General features: G+C 44.5%; 1 protein-coding gene across 1 annotated transcript; it reads left to right on the forward strand.

Moving 5' to 3' along the window:
• Positions 1 to 1,727: 1,727 nt before the first annotated feature.
• Positions 1,728 to 11,840, forward strand: PSMA6 (proteasome 20S subunit alpha 6). Its single transcript, XM_032188853.1, has 7 exons — positions 1,728 to 1,903; positions 4,988 to 5,082; positions 5,759 to 5,840; positions 6,111 to 6,266; positions 8,020 to 8,198; positions 10,077 to 10,171; positions 11,571 to 11,840. The coding sequence occupies exons 1-7, from the start codon at positions 1,828 to 1,830 to the stop codon at positions 11,626 to 11,628; spliced, it is 741 nt and encodes a 246-aa protein (XP_032044744.1). The 5' UTR covers positions 1,728 to 1,827; the 3' UTR covers positions 11,629 to 11,840.
• Positions 11,841 to 24,033: the final 12,193 nt, after the last annotated feature.

A 24,033-nucleotide genomic window follows, 5' to 3' on the forward strand; every position in this document is an offset into this window, starting at 1 on the left:
GTTGTACAGTGAAAAAACAAGGATTTTTAATGTCTTCCTCACATTAGCTTATCAGATTGATGAGTCCACATTGAAAGCCAGGAAGGCAAGTTCAGGTAAGTCCTCTGAACGTCACAGGAGTTGGTGCCACCATAACCATGGCAAGTGGCTCTGGTGCCCTTTGCAAGCACTCTGAGTGAGAAGAGTCAGACAGAACAACACTTAACTTGGCCTGCCACGTACCATGGGGACGGAGACACACTGGGAAGACAGACTTGAGGAAGAGTGGACTGATTCAGCCTTTACTGTAGTTGTTTTGTGAATAGTTTCATCTCTGTGATTGCCCATTTGCTGTTTATTATGTTAAAAAGATGTGAGAATAGTCTTTTGCAGAATCTTGCATCACAAACTTTAATATGGTAGGTAAGAAGTGATGAATATTACACCCAAAATACTTGATAACTCTTCTGAAACAAAACCATCATTTGGCAGCTGATGCAATTGCTATATGGATGGAGAAAACTTCTGGACACTGTATCCCAAGAGTAGTATGACTTCCACTCTGTCATATCCATGGTGTTGAGTAACCGTTTAATCTTAATCTTAGGTTTAATCAAATATTTAGTCTCTCATTTCAAACAGTTAAAAGTAATGGATTTTCTCACTTGGTTACTTTTTGGCAATCGGGCTGAATTCTCTCCATTTCTCCATCCCTTTTTTCTCATTGAGAATAAAAACAAAGAACGTGACATTAAATTCTAGTGTTACAGTATGGAATAGCTTTGTGCGTGGTAGGAATTGGAAGCCAGGCACCCTTAGCATGGGGAAGGGGTGGTCTTAAGGGAAGCAGGTTGTAGGAATTGTTAGTGTTGCGGAGGGAGTGCACAGGGACGGGGTGCTTGCTGTCTCTGCCAGTGCAAAAGTGGCATCAAACGGTGCTGGCGAACAGAAGGCTCATACAAAGGGTGAAGTTTCAGATGCAACCACGCAGTGCGTCTCGGTGCTGAGCCACCCCTTGCCATGGCCCGTCGTGGATGCGAGAGGTTCACAGGAGTTCACAGGGAGACCAGCAAGTTCATGAAAGAGAAATCCAGCAGGGGTTATTTAATAACTAGACGCTATCTCTGCCCCGGGAAGTCCCTCCAGACGGCTGGAGACGGGGAGAGCATTGAGGGAACGCCTCACGAAAGGCTCCCTGCAGCCTCAACAGCTTCTGGGGCTGCTTCTGGCCACAGCTGGAGACAGGGCACCGGGCTGGGGACTGCTGCATCGGAGAAGAAACATTTCATATCTGCCCACGGAGCCTCTCCCTAATGAGGGGGACAAAATCTGTCTCTCGCAGCGTGTGGCGAGGCGCGTTGTTCTCCCATTGTATTAATAATTCAGGAGAGCTCTGTGGAAACCATTAAAGCAGGCTTTTTAATGCGTGGCGTGCACCTGCCGCAGGAAAAAGCGTGCAGTAACACTTTCAAATGGAGGCTCGGACATCAAAACGCAGCCTTCCCGGCTTTTTTATTGAACTCTGAGGGAAAATAACAAATAACGACAGCGCTTCCCACACAGCGCCGGGGAACTCCGCGCGCCTCACCCACAGCCGGGGCTTTCCCGCCCCGCCAGCCCCGTCAGGGCTCCCCCACCCCCCTCCCGCGCCCCGCACTGCGCATGCTCGCCGGAGGCGCGCGGCCGAGCGGCGCGGGCACGCGCGGCGGGGCGTGGAGGAGAGGAGGCGGCGGCGGCGGCGGGGCGCGCGCGTGCGCCGAGCGCGTGACCCGGAAGCGCTCCCTCAGCCGCCCGTCCGGTAGCGGCGGGGCCCTGCACGCTGCGCGCCCCCCGCGCCCCGCGCCCGCCATGTCCCGCGGCTCCAGCGCCGGCTTCGACCGGCACATCACCATCTTCTCGCCCGAGGGACGCCTCTACCAAGTCGGTGCGTGCCCGCCGCCCGCCCGGCCCCGGAACTGCCCCGTCACGGGCCCGGCCGGGGCAAGGCCCCGCCGACAGCGCCTGAGGGGGAGCGGCCCTGAGGGGGGCGGGGAGGGGGGAGGGGGGTGCGGGGCGCTGCTGCAGGGCCCCCGGTGGCAACGCGGCCGCCTCGCAGCCGGGCAGAGTTCGTCCAGCCCCGGTGCGGCCCGGGGAGCCCCGCGGCTGGGCCCCACGAGGCGTTGTGGCCGCATCGTCCTGCTGCTGGCAGCCCCCCGGGCCTGGGGGCTCTGCCCCAGCTGCAGGGGTCTCAGCGGGTGTGCTCTGATGCTGCACGGCCATGGCTCCCCAAGGAAAGGAGGCTGCGGGGAGCGGGCTGCACCGATTGTCGGCAGCGGCCAGCGCTTTCTGCTGTGTCTGCCGCTGAGCTTTGCTCAGGAAGGAGGATGCGTGGAGCAGGCAGCGCAGTCCTGGATGGCCCTTACAGCAAGGCACACCTACAAGCATGGCCGTGTTTGGGTGGCTATGCATCAGCAGAAAGTCACCAGCTGCCTACACGCAGTGCCTTCTCAGTACCTGTCGTTTACGTAAGGCTTGGATGCAAGTGAGGCTGGTAAGCCTTACACATGCAGGCAGTAGGAACAACGCTTCCCTGCACAGGGTGTCAGTGGAGGCACGATGGAAGAGGCATGGAGTACGGCCTTCTGTTGCCATTAAAACATGCTGGTCGGCCTGCATCACCTTTCTGGCTCTTTCTCTGCTGCGCTGCTACTTGCTGAGTATGGTTTCAGCATCCTGCAGCAACGAGGGAATTGAGCCTTCATTTTCTGCCCCCTGGATATACGCATCAACTGTTGTTAACCATTATGATAATATACGAGAAGAGTCCATATCTTCCATATCTTTCCTGTGTCTGAGAAGCAAGTTCCTGCACGCCTGTTTGAGACCATCTGTCCAAAGGTGTTTTGAGTACCCATCTGTTAGGGGAGTATAGGGAGGGAGGTACTTAGGTGTGCATAGTTACCTTCAGGTAAGCCTGACCTCACTCTGCCTGCAGCCAGGCTGATAACTTGGGCATGGTGCCACGCAAATCTCTGTTGGCTAGCACCTAGCCACAGCATGGGCAGAAAACTGCTTGTGGTCAAATGTGTGAATCTTTCTTTCTGAGTTCTATACATCCTTGTCTGGGTGCTAGATGCAGACTATTAGGTGCTATCGAGTATGGGCACATCTCAGGCTTTAAGGCTGCCTTAAAACTTGTTTAGTTTTGTTTCTTTTCCCCAGAAGTTTTTGCCTGAACAGAGATTTCCAGTGTAGTGATACTGGCCTGAAATGCCAGCGCTTTGCCTTGCATCTGTCTTCTGAAGCGCAAAAAGCTTGTGCCTTCAAAGTGTTCTCAGAATAAAAGATAGCAGTTATTTCATATGAATTTCTTGTTGCTGTGATTAAAAGCCTTCAGAGAATCAGTGCTGTCTTGCCATCTGTTAGTTCCAGTTATCAGAGCTGATGTTTCTTCTGAGGGAACTTCTGAGAGGTGAAGGAAATGGTAGAATTTCTGATGAATAGCAGAAAACAGACTTCGCTGCCAGCAGCAATATTTATTTGGACTTGCTATACTGGAACAGCCACTTCACCTTTTGGCTTGTCTCTTTGAACACAGCATCACAGGTAGCAATAGGAACAGACAAAGGGGGACAGCTCAGGCAGGGTGCCCAGGACCATATCCAGAAGTGCTGCCTCATGTTTAGATGGGACCTCTGGTGCTCCACTTTGTGCCTGTTGCCTCTCCTCCTGGCACTGGGCACCACTGAAAGAGCCTGGCCCCATCCTCTTTGTGCCCTCCCTCCAGGTATTTAGGCACACAAATAAGCAGGCGCCACACGCCCCTGGCCTGGGGCTTCAAACATGGGTGCTTGTGGACAGTGCTAGGGCAGTGCTAGTTGTGTCTCAAGGCTCTGTGCTTCGCTGCAGGCTAGCATGGGTCGGCAGCCTTGGGAAGGCAGGTGGAAGGGGTGAGCAAGATGGTGCATCTAGTGGAGGGAAAAGGGAAAGGTTCCTTATGTTATGCTAAGGTAACCAGTAAATGCTGGGAAGTCTGAGAGCACACATACAGAGCTCTCAGTACGTGGCAGTTACCCCTTCCACAATGCCAACTCAGGGTATCAGACACTGACTTTTTGCAAGATACGTTTTTTCATTTTCAGGTGATTCCTGTGCTGTTGCGCAGTTTCTCCCACAAATTTGAACGCAGCTTTTGAAAAAACTTTATTTCCTGCCCCTACTGTGTTTTTTTTTGACAGTAGTGGTAGCAGTGTGTTCTGGGTTCCAGCCTCATTCACGTAGCTAACAAAAAAACTGGTCTGCATCTAACTAGTGCCTGAAACTTGCTTTTCCTGACCAGATATTAGGAAGTTCTGAATGTTTATCACGTATTGCCAGATAAAGGTTTTTAAAGGCTCTTGAGGCTTTTGAAATCATTAATGAAGGGAAATTTATTTCTTGGAACATATCTTGTAAATCTGTATCATTGTCTGATTAATGCTCTTTAGTAAGCACGTGGATTGATTTTTGTATTAAAAAGCAAATAAAAGCATTGCAGCGTTTGAGCATCAAGACACAAAATGTGACAATGAGCTGGAAACTCAGCTTCTCTGCCTTGCCTGTTATTTCAGTTCTCACCTGTATTCATTAAAGTCTCCAAAGGAAAATTACATCCTGACAATGGCAATAACACTTGAAATACTAGATTCTGCCATGATAAAATTTTTATGTAGGGATTTATGGTTACTGTAGGTTAATGTCGGCCTGTGCAGAACAAATTCTGTTGCTAAGTGCTCTAATTGAACAAAAAGGCCAATTATTAGAAATGTTTGAAGGAAGCAATAATAGCAGTTCTGTGAAGACAGACCAGTGTAACTTGCATCAGGAAGTCTTGCTCTTTGTGCTAAAGAGCTTAAAGACAAAGTGGTACAGAAGTGCCTGCTGTTAAAAAGGCCAGAACTTGGTGAGATTTCTATGGGGGGAGGTGTCAGAGTTGCTTGTACTAATATATCTAATAGTGTTTTTTAATAACTTTTACATATTTTTCTAGAATATGCTTTTAAGGCCATAAACCAGGGCGGACTTACGTCCGTAGCTGTCCGTGGGAAGGATTCTGCAGTAATTGTAACACAGAAGAAAGTACCTGTAAGTCTGCTCTTTATATAAATATAACATTAATGTTGTGTATTACCATTGACGCATATAGATGTTTGAACTGAATTTTGTGTCATTCTGCTTACTGTCATTTCAGCCCTGTTTAGTGCTCAGTTGTACATTTCATCCCTATGTCCTGTGATTTTTCTCTGCAGCTGTTGAAGGGATAAAGCTGAACTAGGGGCTAGGCTCTGGTGTACCTTGGTATATGTGCAGTATTCTGGCTCGTAAGGGTTGAGCTGTCCAAAGTCAGTTTTCTGATTTGTTCCTTTGCATGTGTACAGCAGTAAGTAGTGGAGAACCCAAAGGACAAGTTTTAGCTGTTGATTCTTCTGGACTCTTCGGTAGCTACCAGTTTGTTGTACTCAAAGGCCTTATTGCAGCCTTAAACTAAAAGGGACTAGATTTAGATTAGATACAAGGAAGAAATTCTTAGCTATGAGGGTGATGAGACTTCTCAGGTTGCCCAGAGAAGCTGTGGATGCCCCATCCCTGGAGATGTTCAAGGCCAGGCTGGATGGGGCTTTGAGCGGCCTGGTCTGGTGGGAGGTGCCGTGCCCAAAGGTGGGTGGTGGAACTAGATGGTCTTTAAGGTGCCTTCAAACCCAAACCAGTCTATGATAGCATAGCATATCTATGATAGCAGATTATTTCTTCTTCTCTTTAGGACAAGTTACTGGATTCCAACACAGTGACTCATTTATTCAGCATTACTGAAAATATTGGCTGTGTGATGACAGGAATGACAGGTATTTAATTCACTATCTTTTTAAGTATCTGGAATGCCTGTGGTTTTTGGTGTTGTTTTTTTTTTTTTTGGTTGGCCAACTGTGTATTGCGTAAAACTGAACCTGTGCTCTAGGAAACTTGTTACACTCGATCTGGTCTTGGAGAACTTGTCTAGATCTAATGTGTTTTTTAAAACTTAGAGTTGGGCGTGGAATTTGCATTCTCAACCAACGCTAGGAATAAATGTGGTACACGTTCGTTGAAATTAATAATTAGCTCTCTCCCTCTAGCTGACAGCAGATCCCAGGTGCAGAGGGCCCGCTATGAGGCTGCTAACTGGAAGTACAAGTATGGCTATGACATCCCTGTGGACATGCTGTGTAAGCGGATTGCAGATATTTCTCAGGTCTATACGCAAAATGCTGAAATGAGACCTCTTGGTTGCTGTAAGTATAGTGTATGAAATCTCTGTTTCATGTCTAAGCTTGCAACTTTGAGTATAAGCAATTACCCATTTTTAAATTGTGCAAAATGATATGAATGTAACCAAAACAGTAAGAGGGGTGAAGAGGCAGGTGAGAGAATAGTGTTGGAAGTCTTGAACTGGAGCCATGATTTTACCATTGACTTAGCATTTGGATTTAATGAAATGATTTAACTGCTTTAAAACATGTTGCTATTTCACCTTAGTTTTTATGAGCCTAATCTGTTTGCACAGTGATGGCTGTGAATGGAAGATGCTCTTTTTACCAGTGTCTGTGTCTGGGTAAATATCACACACACATGAAGAATGCAGATTGTGAAGATGTTCAAATTTTTTTTTTTTTTTTTTTTTTTTTACTCTGAGTTGTGTGTATAGGCTAAAAGTAAGCTAAATTGGTGCTTTTAACTTAACCATTATCTGTGTAATGTAGGGAAGACACACTTAATAGTTCACTTGCAAAGATTTCTGCACCAATCTGGCTCTATAATAGCAAATGCAACCTAAGTTTAAAAAAAAAAAAAAAAAGTGTGTAAAGTTTTCTGCATATACTTGGTTGTCCTTGTATTCTGAGTTTGGTTCTGACTTGTTTTTTTTCCTTACATTCAACCATGAGTAATGTGTAACCGTAGTGTTAGACTGCCTGGGAACTGGGGTAAAAGACTTAAATGTTTCCTCAATTGCTCGTTCACTAGACGTTCTGCCTAGATTTCTTTTTGTGTCGTTGGTTTTCTTTTTTAATGAAAATATTTTCAGAAGTGATGAATCACTTCTGGTAATCGTACTAGGCACTAGCACTTCTTACTAAAGAATTAACATTCAGGGTTACACCACAGTTTCCATGATGGGGCAATTTTTGTAGGCTTGTACGCTTGTAATGTTCGGGAATGATCATTTATTTCATTGCTTGGCATTTTCCATGCCCTGATACCACTGGAAAGTGAACTTTTTTCAATCCAAGAAGAAAAATGTATTTTTCCTAACTTTGGTTTGTAAAAAGATGAAACTTTTTTTGTTGCTGTTCAGAAGCTGATAGCTATAACTGCTATTTAAAAGTTGCACAAGTATAAAGCTAAAAGTATTAAGATGCTTTTTTTTTTTGCAGTTGTTATTTTTTAATTATTTTTAATATGTATACTGAGACTATAGAACTCTAAATGTAAAAGTGTAGCTGAATATAGCTGCACTTCAGAGATTTGACCAGTTTATGACTAGATGTAATGCAGTGATTGTCAAGTTATAGTCAAGAACTCAAAATTGCTATTTTAATATTTCACTTCAGTGTATTGTGAAGATGCTTTCTTGTTAAAGACATCTTAACTGAACGTCTGTTTATGCTTTCGAAGTGTCACCGTCACATAATACACAGGATGTGAATTGTGGCTGGGTGAGCCTTGTGTCAGGATTAAACTTGTATTTCCTGACTTTGTGGTTCTTTACTACCGAGTCTGGCCAAAACATTGCTATGTTTAACGAGCAGCTTTCTTGGGGGTGACAGAAATCTAGTCTGTTCTAAAATGAGCTGCGTGCCTGGTACGAGACATTGGTAAGAAATGGTGAATTATAGATAAAGGAGTCACAGGTCTAGGTATTGGACTGGTTTCCAAAAATGAACTGCAGCATGCATATGTCTCTTAGGAGGGGAGTATCTTTAGTGGTCTTCAGTTCAACAGAACAGAGAAAATCAGAAAAAAATATTAACAAATTTTCCCTTCAAGGTATGATTTTGATTGGTATTGATGAAGAACACGGCCCTCAGGTGTACAAGTGTGACCCAGCAGGTTACTATTGTGGATTCAAGGCCACAGCTGCAGGAGTTAAGCAGACAGAGTCAACCAGTTTTCTGGAAAAGAAAGTAAAGAAGAAATTTGATTGGACATACGAACAAACGGTAGAGGTAGGTTGGTGGAGAGTAATATTTATCAAAGTATTTTTAATGATTGTTGTCTGTGCAGGTTTGTGATACAGAAACGTGTTACACGTTTCCTGTTTTCTTACAGCTCTGTATTGCTGCCAGAGCAATTATAGCTATTCCAACCAGAAAATCTTTTGAAAGTATTTGGCAAGTGTTTGGAGTCATCTAGTCTGCTTTTTCTGCGTGTATTAGTTGAAGTGGAATCCACACGATTCTGGGCATATCAGTGGTTTTTGTTGTGTGTTTTTTTGTTTGTTCGTTTGTTTGTTTGTTTTTAGTGTCTGTTAAAACAATTCTGTTAAAAAGCATTTCAAACAAGGTGGGGGTTAGTGCCCATCTGTCAGTTCAGTAAATACAGCAACAATTACTGTGCCTGCTGTGAAAACTGTTGTTCAAGGCCCATTATAAAAACATACCCTGTTTATCCAACAGATTAATGAACTGTATAATAACCCTTACTTTTTCACTTACACTGTAGAGACCTGTCTAAACAGACCTCTTCCATGGCGCACCTGTTTCTCCTGCCTGGTCTTGTTCAGCTCCCATAATGTTAGGTTTCTTGCATCACAAGATCAGTGGAAATGAAGTATAATAACCTAAGCAATTGACCCCACTGTGAGATGAAACAGACTTGTATTAACATATATGCGAATACTATGCAAATTCAGAGCTCCAGCTAAATTGCTTCTGGAGTCTACATTACTGTGAAAAAAACATTTAAAGGGGAAGTTCTTCAGTATAAATGCACCAGTTTAAAATGTCTGTCCAAAAGGTGTAATATACCGATTTCTTAATCTGTATTTTTTTTTTTTTTTTAATAAAAGATCTTGAGAGGATAAATACTTGCAACAGATGTTGAATGTATTTGAAATTCTGTCAGAGACCCTATTTTATCCTGGTTAAATAATCTTCACATTAAATGTATTTTTCTGACACTGCTTGATTATACTGTTGAGATGTTCTTCATCATTAGAAAGTTCACACAACTTTTTTTTTTTTTTTTTTTTTTAAAAAAAAAAAAAAAAAGCTTGCAGTGCTTTAAAGGTAGTTTTCCATGGATAAGTTGTGTTGTGTTTGTTTTCTTTTAACAACTTGGCTTCCATGCAATCTTCTGATAAGGTGTCTACATAGTTTCATACAATTACTGCAGAATCAGTGTATTGTCAACATACTGGAAATAAACTTTAGGAAAGTCTTGTCTGGTGTTCTATGCTTTCTAAAACAATACTGATGAGAATTATATGCCAGGATGTCAGAATAACTGATTTGGAAAGCATCTGGCTAAGTAACTGTTTTACAGAACTCGTTTTTGTGCTCACTCGTCATTTTAGGAATACATCTTCAGCATTATTATGGCTTGACTGCAAAGTATGAGTGAGGATGCAAAGAACACCTTTTAAAACAGGTGATGATTAGGATGGAAAAAAAGAAAAGCAAGTTGTAATTAAATTCAATTTCTAAAAACAGGTGGTGTAATTTTAGTTAGCAGAAGAAAAGCCAAGATGGAAGCTACGCAAGTGATGTGCTTTGAGTAATCCTAGATTGTAACAATGATGTCAGTCTTGATTGCCACTTAGGAAACATGTTCTGTCCTTGGGACCTGGGGTTTTAGTCTTCACCTGATAAAAGGCTTTTGTTTTGTCTTTTTTTTTTTTTTCTGCTAAGAAAATTTGATTTTTGTAGATGGGGTTTATGAGAGAGAGAAGGTGAGAGGAAATATATTTTGTAACAAAGGAAAACTATTTGAAGCTTTACAGCTAACGTTTTGAGGTGGAAGGAAATAGTTGTTAATGCTAGGTCTACTAAACAATACTTCAGTGCTTTCTGGTTAATGACATTTTTTTTTTGGTCATCTTTCAGACAGCAATAACATGCCTGTCTACTGTACTATCCATTGATTTCAAACCTTCAGAAATAGAAGTTGGTGTAGTCACAGTGGAAAATCCTAAGTTCAGGTAAGTGGTCAGTATTGATAAAACATGGTATTTCTCTGGTTATGTGTGATTAGTTTTAACTTACTGTGTAATAATAAATTCAGAAAGAGAAAATTCAGAAATTTAAAATAATGTTAAGATTAATTTCAATTTTTGACCTGGTTAGGGGATCCGGTGGAGAAAAGTGTTGTGTTTGTAAAAGTGTGGTTTTTTTACATGGTTAAAACGTGTTTGTGTGTTCTAGATATTTCTTTCATGCTTAAAAGATTAAGTAGTTTTGTTTGTACTAGTATCTGGAGTTCGCTTTCAAATCACAGTCATGACAGCTAACTCAGTAAAGTCTGTTATATATCAGGGTTCATTCTGAAAGTCCCTTAATTTTTTTTTTATCCTTTTCTAAATGGGAAATGACTCTTGCTCATCTCATCATAGTGTTTAGGAGCTCTAGTATGTAGTTAATAGGTTATGCATTTGTATGATTTGAAATAATCTATTTAAATTTGACAAGATTAAAAGATTCTGTGTTTGAAACCACTGTGCTGATTCAGAACTCGCTGAACTTTTACTTTCCAAGTACACTGTGTTCCAGCCTACTGCGAAAGCGAGACCTGCCATTTCCTCCCCTCCCCTCTGCCTCTACTATTGTCTGAATCTGAGGGCAGCCTTCTTTGTGCAGCATGGTTACACAGACAATACCTGGAAATCTTACTGCTGCGGGCCATATCTCACATCAGATACAATGTGCTGAACAGCCTTCCCACAACACAGCGTACAGCTGTGGAATTACACATGAAAGAATGGGAGTTCTGGGGTCTTTTAGTTAATGCAGCAGGACCTTCTAGGTGTATGTTATTTAAAATTCGGCTGAGTCAGACTTGTTGCAGAGGAGTTCAGTTAATTTTGCCTTAGGTTTTCATTGTGTTTTGGTTTTCTTTGTCATTAAAATAAATAAAAATAAATGAAGGGAAAAGTCCTGTGCTGCTTTAGTCTAGCGACTCAGTAGGTGGGGATTGGAGAAAGACTTCAAACTTTTGCGTCCTACAGGTGCAGGCTTTTGAATGCTTCCTAATGTGTAAAGTTGACATGCAGTAGTTCTGCATGTCAAGTGTAGAAGCCTGTGTCTTCCTTGCAGTAATTGTGTTAACTACCATGCTCATTCTTTTAAACAAGGTGCCAGCTTGCTAATATATTACTCACGAGGAATTATGTGTTCCTTTTCTACCGTTTGCCTTCTTTGCTCTCTGTGCTTTTGATTCCTCCTTTATTTTCTGAAAATAATTTAAATGTTTTTTGTGGCCCTGGTAGCAGGACGTTAAAGTTTGAAAGATGCAATGTGTAATACTGATTTGTGTAGATACTAGGTTGGAGTTTAAGGGGAAGAATCATTGAAGCTATTTAGGATTTCTTTTTGTTCTTTCAGGATCCTTACAGAAGCAGAGATCGATGTGCACCTTGTAGCTCTGGCAGAGAGAGACTAATTAGCTTTCCCATTTCTGTTGTCTGTGCTTCTCACCAGGATATTTGGTGAAAAGAAAACACTTATTAACGGATTTAGATTATGGAATTAAAACAATGTTCACTGTATGATGTATTTTACTCTGTACAAATAAAACAGAGGTTTTTGAAATACTTGTTGTCTTTTAAAGTATTTTTCTTAACTTTCAGTTCAATGGAGTTCTCATCAAAATGCTTGATGACTTTGAATGTTTCTGTGATTTATTATATCTGTTAATTGTATTTTATGAGCACTTTTATACTTGGTTCTGTATTTTTCATCTGAGCTATATGACTCCTAGTGTAAAGTTTCATATCAGCTTGTGGTGTGTGTCTCTTGAGATAAATCTTACATTTCCATGCGTTCTCTTGCCCAAATATTTGAAGGCTTATAACAGTACTGTTTTATCCATGGGAAAATTAAGAAGATGTTTATTTCAAACCTGACGATTTGCTCCAGTTTCTATGAGGAAGTAGGACAAAAGCTGAAGAAAAAAAAACTGAACTGTGATTCCCAGTGCATTCAACAGATTTATCTGGGGAGTGGGGAGGAATGTTAAGCTTAACACGTCAGCTACAATCAAATAGTTCTGAAGCTAACACTTAGGGGAACAGATTCTATATGCAGTCTATGTTGGGGTTTGTCAGCTACCTGGTCTGAGGCTTTGGGCAGTGCCGAAAGCAATTAATGATGGAGCCAACAGACAAAGTCCATGAGCAAGAATGTCTCTGGGAAGCAATTCCACTTGTGTCTTTAAAGGTTCCAAGTTAGGAGGAAAGATAAGACTGCAAAAACTTGAGTCAAGGTAAAGGAAACTGCTTTTTTTGTTTTGCTGGAATTGAAGAGGTTTCAGTCTCCACAGCAGAAAGGGAGGTGATAAAGTTGCAAGGAAGGAGATACTGAGGGGAAAGTGAAGACTACCAGATAGTATTAGCTGTTGGGTGGATGTGAGAGTTTTCCTGGAAGAATGCCAAGCTAGTATGACTTAGCTCTTCAATTCTTCTGTCGTGCTATTTGTATGCTGGCTTTCATTACCCCAGAATTCTCTGCAGTTTCCAGGACCTTTGGGGAAGGCCTAGTAAGTTATCAGGAACTGGGATTGCTTAATATTTTTTGCTTTACTTTACACTTTAAGCCCCTTAAATGTGAATTTTTCAAGTTCATTGTAGTAAAGGAGATATAATTCAGTGTTCAGTTTTAATAAAAGATAATGCTAACTGTATAACTGAGTTGAGGAAATTCTGATACTCACATGTTTGTCTTATGACTCCAAAGTAGTGTGATTTGCTGACTTTGCAACGTTTCCAGAATTTCCAAGAGCATCTCTAAATTTCAGCTTCCATCATGTCAGATACTAATAGTAATGGATGGTTAAAATAAAGCCATCCTTGCCTTTTTTTTTTTTTTTTTTTTTTTTGGTGGAGAGGAGTGCGGGGGGATGTGTTGGTTTTCTGAGAATTGTGCATTGTGTAATGATTGGCAAAACGTAGGCTAGTGGCACATTTGGAAAGGTTTGTATCTTTCCGAGTGACGGATGAGTTTCAGAAACTTCCCTGAACAAAACTTCCCCAAACCTTTCTTCCTAATAATACACTTGCAAAACAACCTGGAATTTTGAGTATGCTGAAATAATTTACTTTGCCATAAAACATACTCCACTCACACTGTGTTCTTGATCAGCTTTGCTTATGTATAAAAACTTCACTAACGACTTCATGAACAAAGCTGATTAAAAGGAATATGACAATCAGAGAACCATATGACTAGAGCACGTTTGCATAGAGTATTAAAGCTCCTTACAATGCCTTTAATTCTAAATTTTGGGGGACTCATATGTGATTGTGTAACTTGCATGTTTTTTCTGATAGCAGTGTTTTCTCATGCCTTATGCTTTTGCATGCAGAACATCACACATGGTTTTCAGAGATGAAGTAAGCTGTCTACAGTCTATTCATTGGGAATGTTTCATCCTCTTTTTATAAGCAAAGTTAAAATTACAGCAAGTGAAATACTCTGTTTTTCCTGGTGTTTTGTCCTGTAATTAAAATTCACAATTCTCACTTACATAATGATGGGGATTTTCCTTTTTCAGTCAAAGCTTTTTATTGCTTAAGGTAAGAAGGCTACACAAAAGATAGATAGATACCTGACCTCATGGGGAAAACCCCGTGTGTTACAGATACATGTGTATCACATTCCTCATGCCCTGGAGCAGATAGCATCTGCAGCCAAAGTGCATCAGCCATGACTGGTGTTGAACTGTACCTGGTGTCACCTGCTGGTCCAGGCCTGGCACTTGGAGAGAAACTTGGGTATGCGTGGTATGAGCCTAACAATTCTGGCTTCAGTAGAGCATATCACAAGTGATACCGGGCTTGAGATGGTTTGGGAATTCATGTGGTGTGCATACATGTGGATACATAAACAGTACTTTTGGCAACGTGAAATAATACGCTGTATTCTCTTCTACCTTTTCTGTCCTGTTCCTCATTAAACTTGACCAAAAGTACCAAAGAAGAAATCCTTTTGGTTCAGTGTACGTTGTTGGAAGTAACATGAAAGAACAAGACCTACAGCTTGCTGAGCTGAAGGGGGAAAAAAAAAAGCTTTCAGTTTTTCACTTGACACAAAGCAAAGCCTACTATTTTGAATTCTTCAAAACTTGTTGGCTCATGTGATCAAGTTTTTGAAGCGTATCCATGAGAGTACTCTTGTTTTCTTTTAAGAAAATCCCTGCACTACTGGGGGTGATAATGGTAAGGCACTCTGTTGTTCATTTTGTAATCAGTTTTTTTTTTTTTCCTATGGGAAGTTCATAATTGTCATAGAGTGTTCCAGCCAGTTCTTGCTGGTAACGAGTTGTCCTGTCCTCTTGTTTTGCTGTAACCCAAACTATTTGGAAACAATGTGAGACATCCTGTAGTTCAGGATCAGTTGGAACAGTAAGCTTAAGTCTCTCATGCCCAAAGTAAAACAAGGATAGTCACATGCGTATGCATGGCTGCCTGAAGAAACTGTTGTCTGGATTTTTTGTTTCTTATGATTATCACGTTTAAAAAAATAAATCATTTTCTCCTGCTCAATTTCTGTACAGGCATACTTTCATTTTTTATATGACTGAAATCTTTGTTGACAGCTGCTGTTCAAAAAGTTTTTCTTGGCATACTTAGCATAGTAACTTTTTCTTTTGTGTTATTCTTTCCTGTGGCACCATAATCCATGGAAATTCTGTGCTGCAATGCTAAATATGGGAACTGTAGTGTATGACTGTTAACCCGGTGAATAAATACTTGGCAATACCACTAAGTCAAAATCCTGCTAACTGCATTCGGCAGAATTGAGTAGTCTACAATGAAGTGTATGCTTCTAGGTTTGGGTTAATGGTTTTCTTCATGTCAGCTGGAGTTGACTGTTCAGTCACCGCATTTGCTACAAGTCCTTGCTATGCAACTCATCTTTTCTTAGCTGACATAATGTTTATCAAACCAGAAACCTCTGGAGTAAAATTTTTGATCTAAGGCTTTAGCAGCTTAGAATGCAGTGCAGATTAAGACACCCAAGTCGAACTGTAAAAGTTTTCTGACATGTCTGTTTCCCTCTCCCAGAAAACCACCTTCTGTGACAGGCACCGGCATAGACAGTTGTTGAACATAAGGTATTCAGTTCTTCACAAGACTCCTATAAAACAAACCTCTTTCAGGTTAGTCAAACTTGGTAGTTGCAAATGGACTTGAGAATTTAAAGCCTCCTATTAAAGGCTAATAGCCTCCTTTTAAAGGCCAAAGATGCATGTTGTTCTCACAGGCTGAGGAAATGCCTGCATAGTTAGGATTTCTGTGAGAAAACATCGAGTGAATGTGTGCAGGCTGGGATTGCGTAATCAGGAATAGGAATTTCTTTGTGACAAGTGATCATTCTGTGATGTTTGTGACTTCCCTTGCTCTCCTCCCTGTTTTGATCCCAGGTACCCCTATCTTCTTCCTTCAGCCAGCAGTGGTGCTTAATTAAAATTATCACGAACCGTTCCCTTTGCTAAACTGATGGAGAAGTGTTTTGGTTTTGTCCAGCTCTCTGCTGGATTAGTGGCCTGGATCAGCCCTGTAGGATCTAAGTAGCAGGAAAGCTGGAGTAAAGGAAGGGCGGGGGAAATGGGATTGCAGTCTCTGATTTAGGTCATGTGGAACTGACGGCCTGCATCACAAAGGAGGGAAGGAACAGGAGAGTCCATAGCCCATCATGCCCTTGACTGCGCTTTGGCTTAAACCTATATAATGGCACTTGGTCCACTGAAGTAGAACATGCATCCGTGAGCAGGTGACTCAAGTCTTACCTCAAGCCCACCAGGATTGCCCCTTCAGTAGGCAGGTACCAGGTCGAAGGAAGCTTCTCTGGGGATGGTGCTCTTCAGTGGCTTCTCCCCAGTTCCTCTGCTCCTACACCTGTTGTTTGGTCCAGCAACTTCCAGGGCTACCAGGGAACATGATGCAGAGGCAGGTTTATGTTTAAAAATAAATTAATTAAAAAATCTATTCAGAGATGTGTGGCTCCCGGCTTAGCTTTGATCCTGGTCCCGCAGCAATACCAGCGTAGGGGGCAGTGCAGGACAGGAACCACGAGCAGGGCCCGGTTAAACCAGTGGTGCATCTGGCAGGGGCGGTAGTCGAAATCCTCATCAGCAAGTATTTTCCTTGGGAAGAGGATGGATATCAATTCTCTGGATCTGTTGAAGCCTCCTCTTTGGGATCCAAGAGAAGCCTGGCATGGCCAGCCAAGAAGAGGGCCTGTCAGGTCAGCGCAGCCTTAGGGCCTCAAGGCAGGCAGGGCTTCCAACAAGGTGCTGAGAAAACCTACAGCAAGTTGGATGCCAAGGGAACAGCTGCCCTGGAGCGTTTCTTAGCAGGAGTGGAACAGATGATGTTTCTCTTGTTTGTTTCCAACCGTGTCCTCTGCCTGTGCATACCTTTTGGGCATTGGGAAGGAATTTAGTTATGCTTAACGCTAGCCTAGTTTCAGCTAGCAGTGTTTGGAAATGCCTGGCTGAGAGAAAAACATCTCTCACCCTAAGGATGTGGTGAACCTTGAAAATAGGCTACTAGGGTAGCTTAGTGGTCTGCTGCCTTCAGCATAGCCTCTGGTACCTGAAGGTGACAGGATGTGCCCGTGAGAAAGCCGGAGGGTCACTTTCAAGGCTTTCAGCAGAAGGTACAGGAGGAAAAGAAGCGTTTTCAGTGACAGCCAGGGAGGCTTGCAGTGAGGTAGCAGGCAGTGCGCCTGAACCTCCTCTGGTGGATTTCTTGGTCTGTAGTTCCAGGTTGCTCTGCCCTGCCTGGCTGTCTGCCACGCGAAATGTTTGTTAAATACCAGTTAGACTACTGTGACAGTAGTCCCTGTTCTTATCTCCAGAAGTTTCCATTACCTATCTCTCTTACCTAGTAACAAACCAGGTAAATACAGTATAAAAAAATATAAAATTAGCTCTGTACATACAATAATAGTTGTGTCCTTTGGGTGACAGAAGCACTTATCAGGAAATACATAAGTTTCTTTAACTTTTTTTTCCTTGAGCACTTTGCATGGACATCTACGCCTTTCTCTCTCTGGCACAGTAAAGAGACCTGTCCACCCATGTAGGTAGTTGAGTGGGGGACAGCTGCTTGATGCAATGGTCCATAAATTCAAAGGCAAGAGTAGAGATGGACTACAAAATAAGCCTGGCTGTAGGGAAAAATAAAAAAAATCCACAGATGCTGTGAATGTCATGGCATCCAGTTTGTTGGTATGATAAAAGGTGTCAGGTGGTCCAGAAAAGGAAGATTTAAACAAAAAAATAAAAGTAGTGGTACAAACAGTCTATTATACAAGAAAGAAGTAGCAAAGATGTCCCTGCCCTTCAGCTGTAAGAGGGAGATTTAGTTACCAGTAGAGGAAAAGAGAGTAAAGTGAATTTTTATGTTTTTTGATGCTACGCCTATTGATAAATAAAAGCATGTGCAATACACTTAGCAGAAGGACTGAGAAACTCCCACTGTTGATGAAGCACATTTTCAAAATAACACTACAGCCCTTATTGCAGATGCAGGTAGTAATGAGTATGTGCTGCTGTCCCACTCTGGTAGCAATTCAAAACACAAAGTCACAATGCATGAATTCTGCTTTGTGACCAGAATTGCTGCATATGGTTTTGATATGTGCTGTAACCCAGATCTGTGGGGAGTGGGGAGGGCTGGTAGTGCCTAAGTGAGAAGAGTGCTGTAAGAGCAGGGTGGGCAAAGGGCTTGTTTCAGCTTCTAGGCTCACATTAAAAAAAAAAAAAGGAATCTGTCTAGGTTCAGCTCTCAGCACAAGCAGCCAAAGGTTTGGGTTCACAGCGTCTTTACCACATGCAAGTCAGAAATACCAGCATTTGGTGGCTGCAGGTCCCACACCGTCCCTCGTGCAGCAATGGCATCTGTGCGATCGGGGAAGGGGGCAAGGTCTTGTGGAAGCAGGGCAGGTGGGAGCCCATATAGCACAGGCTGCTGTGCCGTCACCCTGTCAGTGTGAAAAGCCCAAACGTCTCTTGTTAGACGGGCATGCAGCATGCTGCAGGTTGCCATGGCTATGCTGTGTGGGTATTTTTTTGTAGTTCCCTAGGAGAATAATAAACGATTGCTCTCTGCCAACTTCACCCGCGTCACTGGCTTGTGGCACACTCCAGGAGTAAAAGCACGGCCCTCCAGCCTGCGCTGCTGTGACTGAGGTGAGGTACCTGCAAAGCGGGCTGAATCAGCACAGTGTGTGAAACTCCTGATGCACGTGCTTGTTTCTGTTTTCCCCGAAACAGATGGTTGTGAGGGCAGGATTTAGGATCTGTGGTTACTCCCCGGGTTCTTTCCGGCTGCTGGAAGGCTCGAGCTCCCTCCCTGAGCTCTTAGCAAATACTGTGGAGCTGCTGGGACAGGTTGGCCGTGCTGGCTGCTGTGCTGTTGCCCGCTCCCCCATCCTGTTCTGCCTCGGATTTGCTGAGTGAAGGTCTGGTTTGTTGTTTTAGATGCATCTATGTGAAAAGATACGCGTTTACCACAACTGAGCATTCGCAGTATCTATGAACAAGGCTTGGCAGTCAGTTTTGCACATCCGTTGATTTTAGAGGTGGGAAAGAAGAACGTGCTGCCCGCAGTAACCGAGGTCATGTGGGGATACCGGGCTGAAAGGAAGCCAGCTGAGCGCCGCCACTGCTCTCGCGAGCCTTGTGCAGGATTTGGAACAGATTAAATATAGCTGCAGGAGAACCTGCCCGGCTCGTTTCAGCTGGGCCTGTGCTTTAAAAACGTTGATCAAAAAATATCCTGGCGTGGTTCCTGCCCGTGCGGTTTCGGTGGCAATGGCAGCAGGCATGGAGGGCTGTCACCGCCCTGCCGCAGGCAGCTCGGCTGGGCACTGGGGCTGGCTCGTGGCCTGCGGTGGCACCGAGCTGCTGGCAGCCTTGCAGGAGTCCTGAGCTGCAAGGAACAGCATCACGCTTCCTCTTGCCCTCCTGTTGTTGACTGTAATTTGGATTATTCCAACCATTTTGTAGCACAGAGAGCTGTCTTGCAAGTGGGCAGACTTCTATAAGCTGGTCTTGTTTTCAGGTGTCTTTAAAACCTCTTATGGCCAAGGTCATGGGCATGTTTTTCAGTCTGGGAGAACAGATCAGTGTTTGCTCTTTTTGATGCAAAAATGGCAAGCAGCTCTGCAGAAAGTAAGCTATAAAACACCAGGACAGAGGCTGTTAGAAACTCGTCAACTCAGTGCGTGTCTCAGTCCCGTCCCCTTCACATTCGACATGCTCAGCAGCTAATTGCTCCTCTGCTAAACCATAAACAACAGAAAATTTCCGAGGCGGCTCCCTGCCCTGAAAGGCCCCACAGGCCCACCCCAACAGCAGCACCAACCCCTGGGCTCAGCAGTGCCCGCACCGCACCCGCCGGCAGGGCCACACCCTGCAGGGAATTCCCACACAAGGTGACTGCGCAGCAGCACCACAGCAAACACTGCGGCCAACACGAAACCAGCACAGCAGGGACCTTGGCTGCAGGTCCTGTAAAGGAAGGAGATATGGGAATGTGCACAGCCTTTCCTGAGTCCCCCCTGCAGAGGATTTTCTATGCCAGTGCCTTTGAAGATCCCCCAGGGAAGCCAAGCTCTATCTGCTCGGTGCAGAGGGCGCGTGGCCGTGGAAGCTAGGGGAGTGTGATGTTTGCTTTGTTTCTGGTTTTGGCAAGCAGCGAGTAATGGTTTTCCTCTGATAAGAGTAGGGTGGTTGGTCTCTGCTTTTATCCCTCCTGGCCAGATGGGCAGTGACATCTTCCCAGCTGGAAGCTGCAGGTCACACCAAATTGTGTTACAAACGCTGCAGGGCAGATACCAGCTTCACAGCAAAATCCCCTGCTGAGTTACGTGCTGCATCTGAGACAAGTGCTTAAACAGGTAAATTGGTCGCAGATTCACAGAATCGTTTAGGTTGGAAAAGACTCCAAAGGTCATCAAGTCCAACTACTGACTCTTCAAAAAGCTTTGTTCAAAACAAACAAAAAAACCTGCCAGGTTGTGGGGTGCTCCCCCTGCGGCAGTGGCTGGATCCAGCCCCAGCTGCCCTGCAGAGCAGGGGGCAGAGAGGTGCTGTGAAGGGTGGCCGAGGGTGATGCTTGCTGCTCTGGGCCTGCCGGCAGCATTTTCAGGTGCCAGCAGGTCCCCAGGCAAATGAGACAGGCATCCATGCACTGTGTGCACCTCTCTCAGCTTCCAGTATCTGGTGCCTTTTGCATGAGCCTGCCAGGTTCTTGCTGTGCATGGCCCAAGGTGGGGAAACTCTGTCATGGCCTCAGCTGGAATCTGAGTTGTGGGCTCGACAAGAAGTGAAGGTACCAAAACCCCCTCCTGGTTTCCCGGTTCCCAGACTTCTCCTCCATTCAAAAGTACCTTGTATGAAGATAGCGTAACAGTCTGGGAAATTCCTGTCTTGCACGGTTTCCTTCTTCTTTTCTTCTTCCTAAAATGCAGCGGTTTTGTCATTACACAACCAGCGTCCTCTGCGTCTGTCTCAAAAACACTGAGACCATGCCAGGATCCCCGTGAGATCGCGTGGTGGCTGCTGCGCCATTCATGACAATTTCTGCAGACTCACATGCACGAGAGACATTTTTGGTACGGCAAGGAGCGAGGGACCCTCCTTTTTTCCCCTCAACCATCACGTCAAGAGAATTGACAGCGCCTCCAGGAGTAGATAGCTCTTATAAACCACAAACTTCTTTTCTTTTTTTTTTTTTTTTTTTTTTTAATTTTATTTTATTTTTGGCCAATATGTTCCTGGTTTTAAGCAGATAAGGAGCAAGGGGAAACAGACTCATGTAAGTGTGCAGAGAAGAGCAGGCACTGTAGAGCTGGCACTAATGGACTTTTTAACCTTGATAGCAATATGTTTTTCACAGAGAGTAATCTTGTGAAAATCCCTTCAAATCCTAAAAGCCTGATTAGTCACCTCCAGGGCCTGGAGGATTAGGGGCTATGAACAGGTCCGACCACAAGTCGTGCTTCTCCTCCCAGTGCCATCAGTGGGACGAGAGGACAAGGTAGGAACACGGATGGTGTGAAATAGCTCACACTGGTGAGGTGCATGCTCCTCTTCTGGAGGGCAGGAGTTATTTGCTGGCTGCTGAAGGAGCTGTGTTAGCTGCGGTGCCAGTGGCCTTCCGCTAGAAATCCCCCAGAGGAGAAGCTGAGTAAGCTAAAACAGGCAGTGCTGAGGCCGGAGCAACGCGTTCCTTGCAAAAGCAGATGTTGTCATGTAAGACCAAACAGAGGGGAGGGGAAAAAAAGATAAAAAAGAGGACAAACAAAAAGGCATGGGAGGAAAAAAAAAAAAAAAAAAAAAAAAGAGAGAGAGGAAAAAGAAGTCCTGGGAAGTCATTCTGCCCCTGTGTAGCTCTCCTGCTGTGTTTAGCTGCAGGGCAAAACCGGCTGAAAAATGGGAGGGATGTGCCTTGTTTTTCATGTAAGCATTTTGGCATGTCCATCCCGCAGTTACTGTGGTCTTAGTTTCCATCCTTTTTATTTTTTCCATCTAAAAAATTTGACTTTTAGATGAGTTTGTTTTCCACCCCAGTTCTGCAGGCTTGCTGGAAATGTCCTCAAGAATTTTTCTCCTCAGGTCCAGTGATCAGCAGGAGAGTAGGAGACACACTGTGAGTGACACAGGTGGCTTGAGGGTCGTTGTCTCAACTCAGGGACCAAAAATCCTGCTCTACAGTGCTTTGGGGCAGCAGAGAGCACTGCAGGGGGGGTTTGGGGGAGCATAAATAGGGCTACGATGGGGAATATATTTTTGAGAAAGAAAAATGCTCTGTTGCCCTGCATGTAAGTGGGCAGTCAGTACAAAGTACCACCACTTTTTGCCAGTGTGTTGCATCTACAACACTTGGTGCTGAGGTTGTGCTTGCATGTAGCAGCCTTCTCCTGGCCCACCACCTGGGGCTGGCAGTGCTTTTCTTCTCGCTGTTAAAATAAGGACAGAAAGTACAAACTGATTGCGACCGAACTTCTGATCAGCGTGTGACCCTGTGAATCTGTATGTTCAGTGGAAATCGTGCCATAGCAGCGTTTTCCACTTGAATCACTGTGAAAAGTAGGAGAAGAATCCTAGGGAGATGGGTATTAACCAGAAAATGGCACAAGGAACTTTTTTTTTTTTTTTTTTTTTTACTATTAATAGTGAAATGCAATCAGCTGATTAGTGTGACAGTAAAGGAGGTTGGCCTGGTGAGACGGAAAGCAGCATTGCATGATCAGCATATGCATAAACCAGCATTGCAAATCCCCCTGGAAGCTCTCCGGTCTCAGTAGTCCTTTGCAGGCACGAAGCAGCCCTGCTGCAGCTGGGTGGCTTGGTCCTGGATCCAGCCACACCAAGCAGCCAGCTCCAGGGCAGTGGAGGACGCTGGCTGCCTGCTACCTTAAGGAAGTGAGATATATTTAATAGGAGTCGTCAGGTGTGTGCTTTGTTTGCTTTCATTGGGGTGATTCCCCAGAAAACCACAGTCAAGGCCAAACCGGTGGCTAGTCGCCGGCGCTGGCACAGCTCCACCAGCCACAGCCTTCCATGGGAACCGCTGCAGCAGCCTCTCCTCCGCCTCGGCAGCAGTCAGACAGGGTGAAAGAATAAAGGGTAAGGACAGGAAGCCAACCCCCACTGCTCCAGAGCCCCCCAGGAAGCCCTTCCTTCTTCCCAGCGTGTCCCATCAGGAAGCTGCCCTGGGGGGCATGGAAAAATGTCTTCCTTCCAAAGCTGAGGAGTTTGTCTCAGCAAGTTACCACAGGAAACCCTCCGGTTTCTGAGCAAAAACACCAAAAGGAGAGCATCTGCATGACACGCCCATTTGCTCTGAAATCCAGCACATCCAGCTAGAAATTACATCGGTTTGATCCCGGGGTAATTTTGTTTTGAGAATAGCAATTGCAGGCAATGTTTTCATCCCTATATCTCTGCCCAGATCTGCTCCAGCTGCCATTGCATGTTGCCAAAGGCTTCTGTGAGCTTCTCCAGTCCTGCCCCCAGCCTGTCCCTCACTAAGAAGTTTCCCTGGGTTCTCACGGATGCTGTGCTTAATGTCAGACAGCTACTAGCCAAACTGGGGTTTGTCGGCCCCAAGCCAGTTCTGCACTGGCATCTGCTTTTTGCTCCTCCAGAGGTACATCTCCCATGTCAGACTTTGGACCTTTCCTCTCCTGGTTCCCTTCTGCAGTGGAAGTGCTCAGTGCAGCGCTTCATCCACTACAGCAAGGCTTGCTCCAAGGTGGATATGCTCAGTAGTTACCTGCCTCCTAGGGCAAGGGAAGCAGGAAGGGCATTGCCAATTCAGCCTAAACACAATGCATCGATGAAGCAGAGAAGAAAGGTCACCTCAAGTACATGCACTGGTGGCCTCGCTAGTTAGGCTGGAAGTTACAAACCCCTCCTCGATGAGTGGCAGCACGTCATGAGAGCTGAGTCACCAGGACACCTATCTGTCAGCAGGTGCTTTGGGCAATGCCGTCCCGCAGAGCACCAGCACATGCGATGGCACGTGCTGCTCACATCACAGATGTGCATCAGGTTTACCTGAGAACATCACTGGGGCAACGGAGGATGGCTGTCACACCACAATTAACACGAGGAGCTCTGTAACATTCCCTCAGGAGCCCCGTGCATACCACTGAGCTGATACCTTTACTTCCAGCCCTGGTGTTGTTTATACAGACTGGGCGTTGACAGGAGCCCCACCAAAACCAGGCTGCAAAAGGAACATTTTGTTTCTGGAAGAAACCTGGAATTTCCCTATGTGAGATTAGCTGATTGTGCTGCCGTGGAGCAGCTGGCTGCCCCTCCGTG

This window comes from Aythya fuligula, chromosome 5, assembly GCF_009819795.1.
Source record: "Aythya fuligula isolate bAytFul2 chromosome 5, bAytFul2.pri, whole genome shotgun sequence".
Classification (NCBI taxonomy): domain Eukaryota; kingdom Metazoa; phylum Chordata; class Aves; order Anseriformes; family Anatidae; genus Aythya; species Aythya fuligula.